Raw genomic sequence first — 14926 nt, 5'->3', positions numbered from 1 at the left:
CGGACACTGTGGACTATCAGGAACAGGAGTCCCATAGTCCGGTCAGTCACCCGGGCAGGACAATGGCATCATTCCCACATGACAGCTGGACTTTCCCCTTTCGACAGCAAAAAGAGCAAAATTCAATGTACCTTAAGAGGTGGCTGCAGCAAAAAGAACAAAATTCAATGTACCTTGAGAGGTGGCTGCAGTGTGGGCACCCTGGCATGGGAGGAGAGGCAGTGGGACGTGCCTGGTCTTTCCTCTCAGAGTCATGGAATGGGTGCAGGGTGGGATGGGGAGCAGGGTGCAGGGTCAGCTCTTCACCCCGGGCTGCAGGTGCTCTCTCTGGTTTTCTGCTTGAATGGATCTGCTGCTCTGAACGTGGTTCACAACCTCCAGCCCACAGCAGACCCTCGCCAGAGTTGTCTGCCCAGGTTGCTCAGGCTGGAATGTGCTCGCCCATCGTTCCCACCTCATCCCAGGAGAGTCTCCTCCTCCCTGCGGGATGCAGAGATGCTGTGCTCCCTCCAGAACACATCAGGGTTCTCCACCTCTCCAGAGAAGGGGCCGGAGGGAGAGGAGCTGGATGAGAGTGGGATTAATGCCCAGCTGGCACCGGGCTGCCACACGGCCAGTGGCATCACCTTTTTATTAATGTCCTGTAATAATATTGTAAATATTCGCTGGGAAATAATTATATCCTATAAAAGAAGCAGCAGCCTGTGGTTTGAGCCAGGACTGGTTTGCAACTTGTTTTAAAGAGACGTTTCATGTCTCGTTTATAGATTAGATTTTAACCCGACCACCTTTTAACATTGTATTAAATTAGAAATTAACTTTGTATGACTGCTCACTGTATAATTGACCCACTGATAGGCTGAGTGCTAGGGAATATTTCAGATACCTTTCAGACAGCAAAGTTCCCAAGAAAATTCAGAGCCTCTGCCTTGATCTAGACCAGGACATTGCTATTAATTAGTATTTATGATCAGGTGGCAGGAATGCTTTCTATGGAGAGGGAGCTGCCAGGGAGCAGCATCCCTGCACTGTGCCCATCCCCAGGGATGTGACGGAGGTGACAGGGAACGCTGCAAGCCCCTGACCCTGCTGTCGGTATTTTAGCGTAATTTCCTGCAGCAGAAATTCCCAAGAAAGGCAAAAATTCAGCCTGGGAACTCACTGACAGATGCACAGCTTCAAATTACATCCGAGCCCGGGGAGGGATGGGTGGCAATTGATGGGACAGCGTCAATGCCCAGGCACAGCCGGGCACGGCCGTGTGTCCCCAAGGCCGGGGGGACATGTGGCATGTCCTGGACAGAGCTGCAGGAGCTGGGTGCAGCCGTGGGGACAGGGACACACTGTCCCTGCCATGTCCCTGGCCCAGCCCCGCCGCTGGTGACTCGTACCCCGCTGTGTCCTGCCCTTTGCTCTCACCGGGGTAAAGGCATTTTGTGGGATAATTGAAACCTGTCCCCAGCACGTGCCGGGGGCCGAGCGGGGACAAACGCGGTGACATCAGCCAGAGGAGAGCTCACCCTGTTGGGCTGGGAGGACTCTTGAGCCCAAATTTCCCCTGGTGTTCAATTAATGACAGAGTGATACTGAGCAGCGCCCGTGGCACGGTTTTGTGTCACAGAGGGGATGCTGTGCCCGCCTGTGCGGGGCAGGGACAGGTGAGGGGCACAGCTGAACCTCTTGTCCCTTCCCAGTTCTGTTCCCAGCAGCTCTGCCCTGAGCTCGGCGAGCCGTGAGCTCGGAGAGGGGCTCCTGCAGCCCTGCCGCAGACAAATGCTTGTCCCGCTGCCTTTTCCATCTGTGAAACAGGCCAAGCAGTGGATTCAATTATTTTTTTCCTAGCACACAAGCCACTAATCATTTATTGCATTAAACCCCCCCGACTCGTCTCCACAACTTTTGTTCCCGTTTTATCCAATTAAAACTCAAGGCAAAAAAAAAAAAAAAAGAAGTTTCGTTTTCTCCTTTTTTGCAATCACAAAGACCCAATCTCAGCCCCATTGACTCGCTAATTGTAAGCACTCAAATGGTTGGGTTTAAAGTTACACTTAGCAGCTGTGAAACATTAGGGTGAAGTGATTACAACCTACTGGAGGATACCGAACATTTTTACAATATCTCAGGAGCATAAGGGAAAGACAACAGGAAATGGCGCAAACTTTCCTACCCTGCACAGCAACAAGCCAGAGCAAAGGAGTGAGAAAATAAATGTAGAGACGTGGCGCAGACGTGGTTTGGATGCTCAGAAAAATCACTGAGGAAGCCCTGGTGAGAGCAGCGTGGATTTACCCCCTCGCTTGGGCGGTCTGGGAGGACGGGGAGCAGCGTTCAGGGATTTCACAGCTGCACTTTGCAGCCAAACTCTGCTCTGGGTTCTCTGCTGAGGAAGGAGCATGGAGATCTTGGCAGTATTTTCCATTTGGCCAGTTCTTTACCTTGTCCCAGCAAACGTTCAGGGCCTGGGGACCGCTGCTCAGGGCAGGACAAACCCGAGTCTGTCCCTTCAGAGGGACAGGGACAGGGATAGGACGGGGTTTGCCTGGGCTGGGACTCAGCATCCCCAGCAAAATCACCAAATCCTGAGCTCCATGTGCTCTGCAAAGCACCAGGAAACCCTGATGGTTACACCCAGGCCCAGGACTGTTCCTGAGATTTGATTTCATTTGAACTCCAGGCTGTCACGTTTGGAGAACCCCTGACTTCCCACTCCTTTTCAAACAGCCCAGCATCCCCCTGCCATGATTTAAGCCCGCTACATGCGTGTGTTTATTACAGAAACCAGGGTAGGATAAGAAAGCAATATTTCATGTTAATTCATGAAATCTGAACTCAACTTTTAATAGAAGAGCCCCACTTTATGCCCAGAGTGATATACAGTCCGCCCTGCTTTAAATGAGACGTTTTGCCTTTTGAACTCAGCAGGAGCCCTCTGCTTACGACTACTGGAAACAGTTTAAAAACCTGCAAGTCCCCGTGTCTCTTGGGCTCTTTGGTTTATATCATGGCACAACATTCTTGCTGAGCTGCCAGCTGCTGTGTTTGAGAACCTGGCGTGTCAGAAACTCACCTGGAGAATTTCCACAGCGGCAGGAGCTGCTCTCCGAAATCCTGCAAAGACCGTGAGCCTCTGGTTATTTTTAAGTGGGGTTTGGATCAAGTTCCTAGACTGAAAACCTGGTTGTGTTGAAGTCAGGGGTGAACTTCCCTTAAGACCAGCTCCTAGACTTATCAAGGAACAGGAATATTCTCTCCTGGTGCCTGAAAATGAATTCTCATACGGCTGCTGAGGTTGAGGAGGAGGAAGGGTGGTGTGGCATGAGACCACCTGGCCCCCAGGTGTAATGGGGGGCTTTTAGGGCCATGGGTGGGAGCAGGAGTGTGGTGTGGGTGAAGGACACAGTGCAGGGATGTGTTGCATCAAATAGAGTTACTGATGAATCAGAGCCTGTAGAGTTATTATTGAACCAAATCTTACAAAATTATCATTAAATCAGACCCTACAGACCTTAAGAGTTAGTGATAATTCAGACCCCATGGAGTTATCAATGAATCAGATCCTATACAGTCATCACTGCAACACACTCAGTTTTCTCTGGCTCACAGAAGAGCTGGAACTCAGTGGTTATTCTGCTGGGTCATCTGTGAAAGTATCAAATTAAAGTTAAATTAGCCACCTCATGGCAATGCTTATTTTTTTTTTAGGCTCAAGGCTTTCTTAACAGTTTGGCTACGGGGCTATCAACAGCAGGGAATTTAGGACATTCTTTTCAATGAACCAGACTGAAAATATTTTGGTCCAGCCCCAGTTTGTAGGGTTTTTTTGAATCTCTTCCCCCCCACTTTAAACAAAACATCTTGATTCAAAGGAGCTTCTTGCAGACTGGGAATTTCCACATGGCCATATTGCAGCACTTATAAAAAGTGATTTAATGCCTGCCAACAACAAATACATTTGCAATGACACCACTCTGTGTTATGTGCTATCCTACTTTGTGTGCTCAGCCAGAACCAGGCAGGCTGTCCCAGGCAGGAGGGAGAAGAGCTCCTTCCTTCCTCCAGGAGAACTTTGTCCCTTACCCAGCTCCTTGGAAAGCCTGAAAGGAAACAAGCATCACGGTGACAACACAATCCCTTCTGTATGTGTTAATCTGGATTTTGTTTGAACTTTTGGAGCTGACCTTGGCTTGAACTGTGTTAAAAACCCTGACTGGTGTGGACTGACTTGACCCTGCGGTCCCATTTGTCCACGGTGCCAGTCCTGCCCTCAACCCTGTACTTCAAGCCTTTATTTTACAGACAAAAAGGAACATAACATTACAGCAGATATAGCCAGCGGGCCGGAGCTGCAAGTACTTACTTAGAGGCAAAACTCTCCTCTGATTTCATCCCAAGGAAGTTATTTTTTTTGCTTGAGAAGAGACTGACTGAAAACCAAGCAAGAAACTGAAATTATTGCTGTAAACTCTCGCTTTTTATTAGCGGTTTCCAAGCCTGAAGAAAACAAAACCTCCTGAGTGGCTGTGTTAAAGTTAAAAGCGAAAAAAAAAAACAACAAACCAACCCAAACCAAGCCCAAGACTGAACTGGGTGTTTGGGGATAGAGTAGGAAGAGGGTGGTTGGTTCAGCATCCCTTGGTGTGGCTGGCTGGAGCTGTAAGATTTGTGGGTTTAGATAGTTTCCTCTCCCTGCCATGACTCAAACGGCTTCTATTAAAAACAAGTAGTGGGAAGGAAATTTCATAAGCTGACAGTCCCATCTCACTCTGCTTCTAGACACAAGTTGGCTGAGATGTAGGAATTCGTGTGGTTATGATGTGTGAGCCCAGGACTGTTTTATCAGCGGGGTTATGCAGTGCTAGCTCTGACTGTGCACGTTCAGAAGGGAGCAGAGGTTCAGGCTGTTCTGCAAAGCCTCTGATCCACAATCCCACAGCAGAATGGATGGAAATTGGTGCCTCTGCCTCCAGCACCTGGTCCTTGTCCCACTGGAATCAGAGGGATGAAGAAGCAGGGCCCCAAAGCAGGGAGCTGGGTGTTGGCTTTCAGAGGGGCCAAGTGGGTGCAAGGCACACCACCTAAATTCCTTGTTTTTAAAAATCCTGTCTGTGCACATGAGGACAAGGAAATGGGGAGGCAAAACCATGCTAGACATAACAGCCACTGATGGCTTTAATTAAAGCCCTCAAGTCAGTAAATACACACGGAGTCTGGTCCAGGGAGATACACAAAGCCCACAGTCAGCCCAGTAACACTCCATGAACATTGCCATTTAAGCAGTTTCTTGTTTAACTTAGATTTATTCAATGACACATGCATTTCTGGACAGATATCTGAGTTCCAATGAACAACTTTTATAACGAAATATGAGAAATCCGTGACTGCAATTAGTCAATTAAGTACATTTCTAAAATACATGACTAGAAGAAAACCGGAGCAAGAGAGAGAATTCTTCCAAAGAACAAAAAGAAACATTTCCATTTGTAATACTCCTGGCATCGATGAGTATCAGAGGGGAAGAAGGGCAGCAAGGAGACGCGACAAGGAAGGAATAACATCATCAACCCTGTCCACAGAGAGTCCTCCAGTTTCCAGTCCCTCCAGTTCATCCATTAATGCTCGGCACTTTCACGAACGAGGCGAGAGCTCCTCTGAGTTAAGGAGATTCATCTCTCAGAACGAAAAAAGCAGAGAACAGTTGTGAAACCATGTGCTTGACCCAAGATGGCTTAGGAATATTTCTCCTCACCCAACCTCTTCCTGAAGACAGCGAGAAAAGAAGCTGCAGAGCTATCAGGATTGAAGATGGAGCCTCTTCGTATTGCACAGGAACACAGAGTCAAGATTTCACGAGTATGTTTCAGGAAGGTTTGAGAGTTGTCAATATTCATGGGGGTAACGAGAACCATCCCAGGATTGTTTGGGGACAGGCAGCTCAGCTCGTTCCCCTGGCTGGATGTGTCCCTGCCGGGGGGCTGGTTCAGGGGAATCCCGTGGGGAACAGGCTCAGGGGCTGGTTCTCGTTGGTGGGGAGGGGGGATCTGTAGCCGTCGAAGTTGCGGGGGATGCTGCCGCTGGTGGAGCCCGAGCTGTTACTGAGCGTCTCTATGCTTCCCTCTCGCTGAAGCTCTGCAAGGGAGAGACAGCAGGTCCTGGTTAGAGTTTGGGATAAACCCCCAGTGTGGTCAGACAGATGCTTTACCGACAAATCTCTCTGCTGTTGCATTGCTCTAACATTGGTCCTTTTCTGTGCTGATCTGGGAGTCGCTCCCGAGGAATGCCAGCTCCTGGTTCTACTTCTGTCCAGCTGGGCTCACAGCTCAGCTGAGCTAAAGATGGAGACATTACCTGCTGCCCTTCCCTGGGGCTGAGGCTCAGGACGTGACAGGATTGCACAGTGGGGTTCTCACGGCTGAACTGAGCAGGGTATGAAGGGGATGGCTGCAGGTGATGGAAAATCCTCCCTCCCAGCCGGGAAGGGAAATTGGCAGAGTGTGCACCAGCAATGCATAACCCCTGCCATTCCCCACCTTGGGAACACCAGGGACTTTCCACAGCCCTTTATCCTGCCCAAATGGACATAAATAACTCAGCTTTTTCAAGTCTAAGAGAAAATATCCCCTTTCCTCAGCCATGCCTCAAAGTAAAAAAGCAAGCAGCCCTGCTGTGGCTCTCCCTCTCCTGGTCACACCCACCCAGACATCTCCCCTCTCTGACCTCCCGAAGCCTTCAGTGCTCTCTAATCTCCAAACAGGAGGATTTTTGTGTGTGCAGGGCATCCTTTCCAGCCGTGGCCTCTCTGTGAGCCACTTGAACCCTGCAGTTGACTCGGTGGCCACGTGCAGCATCCCCCTGGCAGCACTCAGCGGTGGCACGCAGCAGGGACATGAGGCAGAGCCCCAGGGATGGCACAGGAATCCTCCCCCAGAGTGACAGTGGTGACAGGAGACAAGAAATATTCTGGGGAGCTGTGATGTGTGACCCTGAGCATGACTTTGTCTGGGCAGCCTGGGCTGGAGAGGATGGGGACAGGAGTTCTGGGCAAATTCCTCTGCTGCCAGGGGGGAAGGGGAACCTGGAAGGGCCACAGGAGAGCTGGAGAAGGAATTTTTATTAGGGCATAGAGTGACAGGACGAGGAGGAATGGGTTTAAACTGGAAGAGAGGTTTAGATGGGATATTGGAAAAAATGGTTCCCTGTGAGGGTGGTGGGACACTGGAACAGAGAAGCTGTGGCTGCCTCATGCCTGGAAATCCTCAAGGCCAGGCTGGATGGGGCTTGAGCAGTCTGGGATAGTGGGAGGTGTCCCTGCCCATGGCAGGGGGTGGAATGAGATGAGCTTTAAGGTTCCTTCCAACCCAAACCTTTCTGTGGTTCTATGAAAGACTTGTCAGGGGTGGAAAGGAGCTACAGGAGCTGGAGGAGCAGCGCCTGCTCTGCTCTCTGCTAAATATTCCTGCACTTCCAGCACTTCCACTGCCTCCCCTAGGACATTTAACCTCCTGTAAACACCACAGCAGTCCTTTGGCTGACTCTGTGATAGGGACAGATCCATACACAAAGTTTAGGGAAGAGCAAAAAGTCAACTTTTCCCTAAAACAGAAAACATCCCCACCCCAGCATCCTCTGGCACTGCCCTGCTCCCCTCAGCACCTGGGCACTGCAGGGCCAGCAGCCCTGCACACATCTAGCAGTGAGGGCTGTGGGATTTAATCCTTCATCCTGGAGGTAACCTGCAGTGAGATAATCTGCCCAGGATACAAGGAAAACAAATCAGCAGGAAGCTGATCACCCTGAAAGCAGCGCTGGTAATGACCTCAGCTGTATTCATCACCGTTCCTTGCCAGTATTTGGTGAAGGAATGTCCATGTCTAAACCTCTTCATTTTCCTCACATCCTTACTCTCCCATGAGTCCAGGAAGTAAAAACAGTAATTTAAATCAGAAATGAGTGGCGTATCCCACACTAATACTGTGCTTATCCTGTCTGATTTGGGGCTTTTATCTCCCTCAGCACACAGCTGGCTTTGCTTAAAGGTCCCACGTCAGAGCTGGGGGTGCTGGGCAGCATCTCTGGGCTCCCCCAAACCCTGGTGCACTCCTCCCGGGGTGATTTCTCTCTCTGCTCCAGCCAGAATTGATTTCCAGGCAAAATATTTCCAGCAAGACAAGGGGCAGGGACAGAAAGGAGAGTTTTGTTTTCCTGTGGCTCCTGTGTGGCTGTTCCTGCTCCTGGGGGCTGAGCTCCTGCCAATCCCTCGGTGCCTGCTGTGAGACCAGGCTGGGATTTGGGGGGGATTTGGGCTTTTCTGGGGTCTGCAGGATTTCTGCAGCTCCTGTCACCTCTGCGGGGGCCTGCCAGGGGGTGGCACTGCAGAGACTGATGCCAGCCAAGGAAAAAGCAGGGACCAGAACCCAGGGATGTGATGAGGAGTGGTGGGCACAGAGCCTGGATGCAGCGAGTCCTGTCCTGGCTGCACCCACAGCTCTGAGCGCTGCTGTCCCGAGCTCCCCTTGCTGCTGCCAGCAGGAAAACCTGACAATTCCTGACAGAGAGGGACAGAACACAGGGTACAGGAGGGGCACAGGCTCTGGAGGGACTGGAGGGGATTTTGCAGCCCAATCTAGGTTAGGGGGTGTCAGGCTAAAAGCTGGGGAGCCCTCACATCCAAGCTGCCATGCCCGGGCACACATTCCCCAAGGAATCCGAGTGCTCTCACACAGCCCAGCTCACTCTGGAACTAATTACCCAGCCAGGCAGACGAGCAGTGTATTCTGATACCCGAGGAAGCCCTGTAAAAGTGCTGGGCTGCCACAGAGAGCTCTGCTGTGCTCAGGAAATTGGGCTCTTGCCCTCGTCCCCGGCCGGCTCTGAGCACGGCTGGGTCACACGAGGGGGGCAATTAGCCTTGACATGGTCACCAGGGACTACCTGGCCACACAGCTGACCCCCAGCACCACAGGCAGCATGTCTGCCTGCCTTTCCCCCAGATTGCTCTGTTTCATTAATAAAAAATAAATAATAATAATAATAATAATAAAAAATCCAGCGTATGCTATTATTCTTCCTCCCAGCCCTTAGAGCAGACCAGGGCACAGCAGAGGAACATCAATGAGATTCCCATGGGAAGCACAGACAAGAGTGGGAATGGCTCCACATGACATGGGGACACCCTTCCTGTTACACAGTGAAAACTGGAGGACAATTTCTCATAGATCTGGACAGACCAAACAAGTGCAGCAGGAGCTGCATGGTGGGGCTGTTGGCTATCAGGAGAGACAGGTCCCTAAAGCCACCCCAAGGATGGGACAGCTGAGCCCCTGGGGCACTGTTGAAGGACCTGAAACACTTCCCAGCATAGAAACACACATCACACAACGAGTCAGACCTCTGTGCTGGGATAAAAAACCTGAAAAACACAAAATAGGAGCACATCCCCATGGAAAGATGGGAGTGGGTGGCAGGAGAGCCCAGGGCAGCAGGATCAGGGATCAGCAGCACTCACTCCAGGGCAGCCCAGCCAGTGATTCCCTTCACTGTGGTGGAGTTACGCCAGGAATGGACTTGGCCCCAGCAAGTCTGAGGGTTATTGTATCTGCATTCCCCCATGCATACACTGTCGAGATGTATTAACTTCCTTAAATGTACCAGTAAAACAACCTCTTATGATACACTTTAATGAACTTGTACAGTAGCCAACAAATTGTGCATCATATAAAACCCATTCGGCCTTATAGACTCTCTGGCTATTTTGTAATAACTGCAATTTGCTTCTGCTGAAGCAAGATAACCAGGGTTGAGAAGTCAGGCTTTGCAGAAACCTAAATATTTGATTTGGGGGGGAGTGGGTGGGAGAAGGAAGAAAAGGGCCTCTGGGAGCTATTTATGGGGTCAAAATAACATGAGACCTGCTCTTCTCGTAGCGTTTCCACCATCAAGGAAATGAAATACTGTGAGAAGACCAGCACTTGCATTATTTTGGCCCCATAAATGGCTCCCTGAGGCTTTCAGAAGCCCGTGAAAAACAAACACAAATACAAATAAATGCTAATACTGGAAACGTAAATACTAAAACCTGCCCATGTCCCCGGAGGAAACGACTCACAAAGTCCTGCTTGCCCTAAAAAAAAAAAAATACAGGAAAAAAAGACGAAGGAGCTGGAACATCTGCTGAAGCCATGAGGAGAAAGTCACTTCAGGGGAGCTGGGAACAGCCCTGCCTGCGCTTTTGACAGTAACAGTAATGGGCACTGCTGGCATCACCCAGGGTCCCAGAGTAACGGGATTTTCAGGGCACACACACTTTCCACCACGGTGGAGGCAGCAGCAGCACTGAAAATCCTCGTGGCTGCTGGCATGGGATGGCAAGTGGCCATCCTGAGTCCCTGGCCCACCCCAGGGCAGCCATCCCCTGTCACAGCACAGCTCAGGGCACACTGGGACAGCAGTGGGGCATCAGAGGAGCTGGGAGCAGATGTTGGCTGCTCCCTGCTTGGCACGAGTGCCAGCGGGGCTGCCCCCAGCCCTCCTGCAGTGTGGAGGATGTTCCATGACGAATTGGAAAGGAAACCTTGCAGGAAACATTTCTTTGTGCCCATATTCCCACTGCCACGCTGCAGCCAGCCTGTCCTGCCCCTTGGTCCTGGCTGCTCTCCCTGAGTTGGCTGCCAAGGTGGAGGGAGGAGGAAGAAGAGGACGAGGAGGAGGAAGTGGAGCAGGAGCTGCTCTGGGGAGAGCCTGGGGTCTGCAGGTCTGGGAGAGCTCGAGGTCCAGCTGCACCCTCCATTCCAGAAAGCTCCAGGAACTGTCAAAGGACCCCATCAAATCCAGCAAGGTACAAAGCCCTGCCAAGCCTAAATGTGAAACCATTTTATAGGGCACATTAATTCAATGCCTGAAGAAAATCTATATAGCCCTCTTTTGCCCGGAACACTCATAAATTATGCTGCCTTTCTTAGCTGTGCTCTCCTGTAGTGGTCCACTCGAAGCCCTGGTATCTCCTTTATGTCCACTCAAAAAATCTCCTCTCCAGTGCATTATTATTTCTTCTAATGGTTTTTCCTTTCTCTCTGTTTGCCTTCCCCTCTTTAAGCACAGTTTCAAAATATCCCAAATCATTTGCTGGAAGAGCTGACCCTTTCCTCTTACCTACGGAGGGGCTGCCCGGGATAACTGATACAATGACAGCAGCCTGATGTGTCAGGGCAGCGGGGAAGCGGCAGCAACTCTGAATACAAGAATTATTCTTCATCATCTCAAACTGTCACAACACATTACCCTCAAAGCTGCAGCTCGCTGAAGGAGTGACCCTGGACTGAATGGGAGAGTGCTCGGGGAAAGAACTAATTGTAGCCTCTTTTCACACGTCAGTCACTTTTCACAGCACCAAGCCTTTCAAGCTCAACTAATGTCAAGTTCCCTTTTCCTTTTGCCGGGCTGAGTATTTCTGATTTTTAAGGATGGCATTTTTAAAGGAACAAGGTCTCTGGTGAGGGATGAGGCCAGGGAGGGGAGGGAAGGAAGCGTCGGAGCGAGCACGCATCAGAAAGTCCATCAGAGGCCCGAAGACTCGTTAGGAATTAGACAATTAACAAGTAGGAATGCAGGAAGTGGGGTAATGGCCAGCAGAGCTCGAATCTCCTCGATTTCATTTCTGTCATTCACAGCAATTATTTTGGGGAACTTTTCAGGCTCTGCCGTGAGCCGAGGGCGCCACAAATGTGGGAATGTGCTCGGCCCCTTCCCGAAATGAGGATGTGGGACAGGAATTTTCCGGGGGTGGGGGAGACACAAAAGGTGCTGCTCACTAAACTCACCTCTCCCCATCCATGGGGGCTTCGGAATAAACAGCCAAAAGGCAAAAATTCAAGGCTCTCTTTAAAACCGAAGACAATTCCCTTTCCTTTTGGAGGAGATTCCCTGCAGAGAGAGCTCTGGGAATGCCAGCCTGGTCCATGATCTGGGGCAGGCACACATAAGGGCCCTTCACTGCTCCTTGTCTTTGACTGAAATCCTGACACATTCTGTGGCAAGGACTATTTTTTTCACCCTTACATTTACACAATGCCCATCACGGGGGACTTGCAGAACTGACTGGGGCTTCCCGAGTGTTATTTATTAACTGTAATGAATAATAATTATGGAGCTTCTGCCATCTGGATTCTCACTCAAAAGGGCCCTATTTAAAGGGAACGCTAAAAGGCAATTTGTATTAACACAATGGAAGTCTTGAGGATCTCTTAAACTGTTTGTAATTTACACAACGCTCCCCAGTGAATGGGTGAGTTAAACATTTTAATTTCACTGATTGATGCCGAAGGGAGTGGGATGTGCTCCCCCTGAGGAGCTCACACCGGCACTTGGACATGGAATCGCTCCATCGTTCAGGATTCAGACAACATCCCCAACTCTGCTGGGTGCTTCTGGCACGATTCCTGCAGGAAACATTCACTCTGAGCATCATCAGAGGTGCCCAGGGCAGCGAGTGCTGCTGCTGGGACACACAAGGTGGAGAAGAGCTCAAAATCCAACACGAGGTCAGAAACCACAAAAGGATGAGGAAATATCGGGGTGCCTGGAAATCACATTGCTGCTACGGCACTTGGAGATTTTTCTTGAGTATTTCCCCCTTTTTAAATTTTTTTAAATTTTATTTTATGAAATGCAATTATGCTAATGAGGGAGCTCTAATTATAATCCATCTCCAGCTCCCTTGGCGGCTGCTGGGAGTGAGGAGCTGCAGCTCCAGGGATCTGCTGGCAGGGAGGGCACAGGGGGGCACTGCACCCCCGGGGGAAGCTGTGCTTTTGGGTATTTGGATGAACAAAAATAAATTTAAATTTAAATTTAATATTAAATTGCAGTGAAATGAAAGCACCGAGTCCTCATGAAAAATCTTAATTTTTCAAGTTGGTTTTGATTTGAGATGGATGAAATTTCTGGGCAAATTGTGTGTTGCTCCTTTCAAGAGGGAGCACGGGCAAAAAGTCAGTTCCCAGTTTTATATATTGCTATGATTACAATTCCAGCTTATTGTGATAATATTTAGAAGTCAATTAAAGCTGCTCTCTGCCCCAAGCCTTGTGCCTCTCCACCTGCATTGACACTCAGCACAGTGGGACCAACTTTGGGCCAGGCTTTGGGTGGCTGTGACAGACCTGCTCCTCAGAAATGTTTCTTTTTCCCTTTTTAATAAACTCAGCAGTTTCACAAAAGAGAGTTTAAACTCTTTTCAAATGAAGAAATAAAAAAAAAAAATTAAAACAATGGCATCTGAACATTAAAAATCAATTCCTGTGTTGAAGCTGTCTCACCCTGTCACAACCTGAAAGATGTTGAGACGTCACAAAAGCACCTCCATTAAATTTGCAAGTAAAGAAGACTGGGAAACACAGCCTGAGCAACTTCTGTGAAATCAGGATTCAGTGGCCTATGTAAAATATTAGTTACTGTCAAAGTGCCTTACAGTAACTCCAATGCTGAATCCACACAGAGTTGGCTCATGCCATGCACTTGGAGATGAAACCTGGCATCCTGGAACAGGATCCAGCAAGGAGATGGGGAGGTACAGGAGGAAGGAGAGAAGCAGGGGAATGGAGACAGAGCCTTCTGAACATCAGAGTCCCTCTGAGAGCCCAAATCTCATTTCTAGTGCCTGATTTCACTGTGGGGATGCCAAACAACTTAACACTTGCAGAACAGGGAGGACACCTGAGCTTAGATAAATGTCTGGGTGTGCTTCAGGCACAAAGAGATCGGTGAGACAAAGACAAAACATTTTCCAGCATGAACTTCTGAACAGGTTGTTTAGTCCTTTAAAAAGAGCACCCAGAGAGCTCCATGTGACTCGAGCCCATGGAGTAGGAGACCCAAGACTCTGGCATCTCGCCAGACTTGACTCTGAGCATTTTATGGAAGGTTAAAAGTGCACCAGATAAAGGACTGGCATTTAGAGGGAGAATATTCTTCAAGATAGGCACTTTCACAATGACTTCCAGTGCTTTTAAAAAATCATCTCAAGTTTCCTAGAGCTGAATATTTTTGTAAAGAGGTTTAGGATGTTTTCCTATGTAAATGGCTCTTCAGAAGGATGAGTTGCTGATTTTAGCCAGCATGTGAAATCTCAAAAGCTATGACAGTCAAATAGAAAATCATTTATCTACCCCATCACATCCTGCAAGCTTACAACTCCTTGTGCAAGATTTACAGATGAGGTTTTTGAACGAATATGCAGCAATGGTTGCTTGAGTTTAATGGAATTCTCTCTTACCCCATCCTGAAAATTTCACTGTGCTGCTACTCCAAATTCCTGTAAGATATCCTATGTGGAATACATGATTTCCTGTTCCAGCCAGTGTGTGTAGACAAGTTTTTTAATGCATTTAGGCAGAACTATCTTGCATCTTTGGTTACGCAAGCAGCACATCTGTGTATATCAGACCAAAAGCATTTGCAGAGAAAACACTGTATTAAAATTCCTGGGTTTGGTCTCTCATTCCCAGGGTTATGGGAGTGCCTTGGATTGCTCAACACTGACCCCTCTGTAAGCCTCTACTCCACGAAGGAAATTACAAATTCAAAGTAAAATGCATGTTTATGACACCTACCATGTCCTGCACCCACTGAACTCTGGGGATATTGCTCAGAAATGCTGGGGGCAATGCTCCTACTCCTGGAACATCTTCTATCCAGGGCAAGTGTGGATCTGAGCATCTCCCTTCCCTCCAGAACTGGAGCCACAGGTTGTGTACCAGAGGTGGCTGCAGCAAGGACAGGGATGGCCAGGAGCCCTCAGGGAGTGCTGGGAGTCCCTCCTCCTCCTCCTCCTCAGCCAAACAGCTCCACCGAAACAGCTGGGAAAGGAAAAGCTGCCTGAAGGTCAAACCCACAAAGCTGGTGATGACCAGGGACTGCTGACACTCTGCATGAG

At 49.3% G+C, this 14926-nt stretch overlaps 1 protein-coding gene across 10 annotated transcripts in view; it reads right to left on the bottom strand.

Annotated features, from left to right (window-relative positions):
- Window positions 1-5277: 5277 nt before the first annotated feature.
- The window catches only part of BCAS3 (BCAS3 microtubule associated cell migration factor), a 296591-nt gene continuing 286942 nt past the window's right edge, over window positions 5278-14926 (bottom strand). For 8 of the 10 annotated variants that reach the window (XM_088176980.1, XM_088176982.1, XM_088176976.1 and 5 more), the window contains one exon: window positions 5278-6126. In XM_088176980.1, coding sequence (XP_088033106.1) covers window positions 6103-6126 — 24 coding nt within the window. In that variant the 3' untranslated portion in view covers window positions 5278-6102. The remainder of the gene's footprint in view (window positions 6127-14926) is intronic. The other 2 variants (XR_015807899.1, XM_088176981.1) reach the window with 1 other exon arrangement.

This window comes from Sturnus vulgaris, chromosome 21 (assembly GCF_052056855.1).
Source record: "Sturnus vulgaris isolate bStuVul1 chromosome 21, bStuVul1.hap1, whole genome shotgun sequence".
Classification (NCBI taxonomy): Eukaryota; Metazoa; Chordata; class Aves; order Passeriformes; family Sturnidae; genus Sturnus; species Sturnus vulgaris.
Note: the sequence above shows the minus strand (reverse complement) of the source record. Positions and strands in the feature narration are given on the sequence as shown.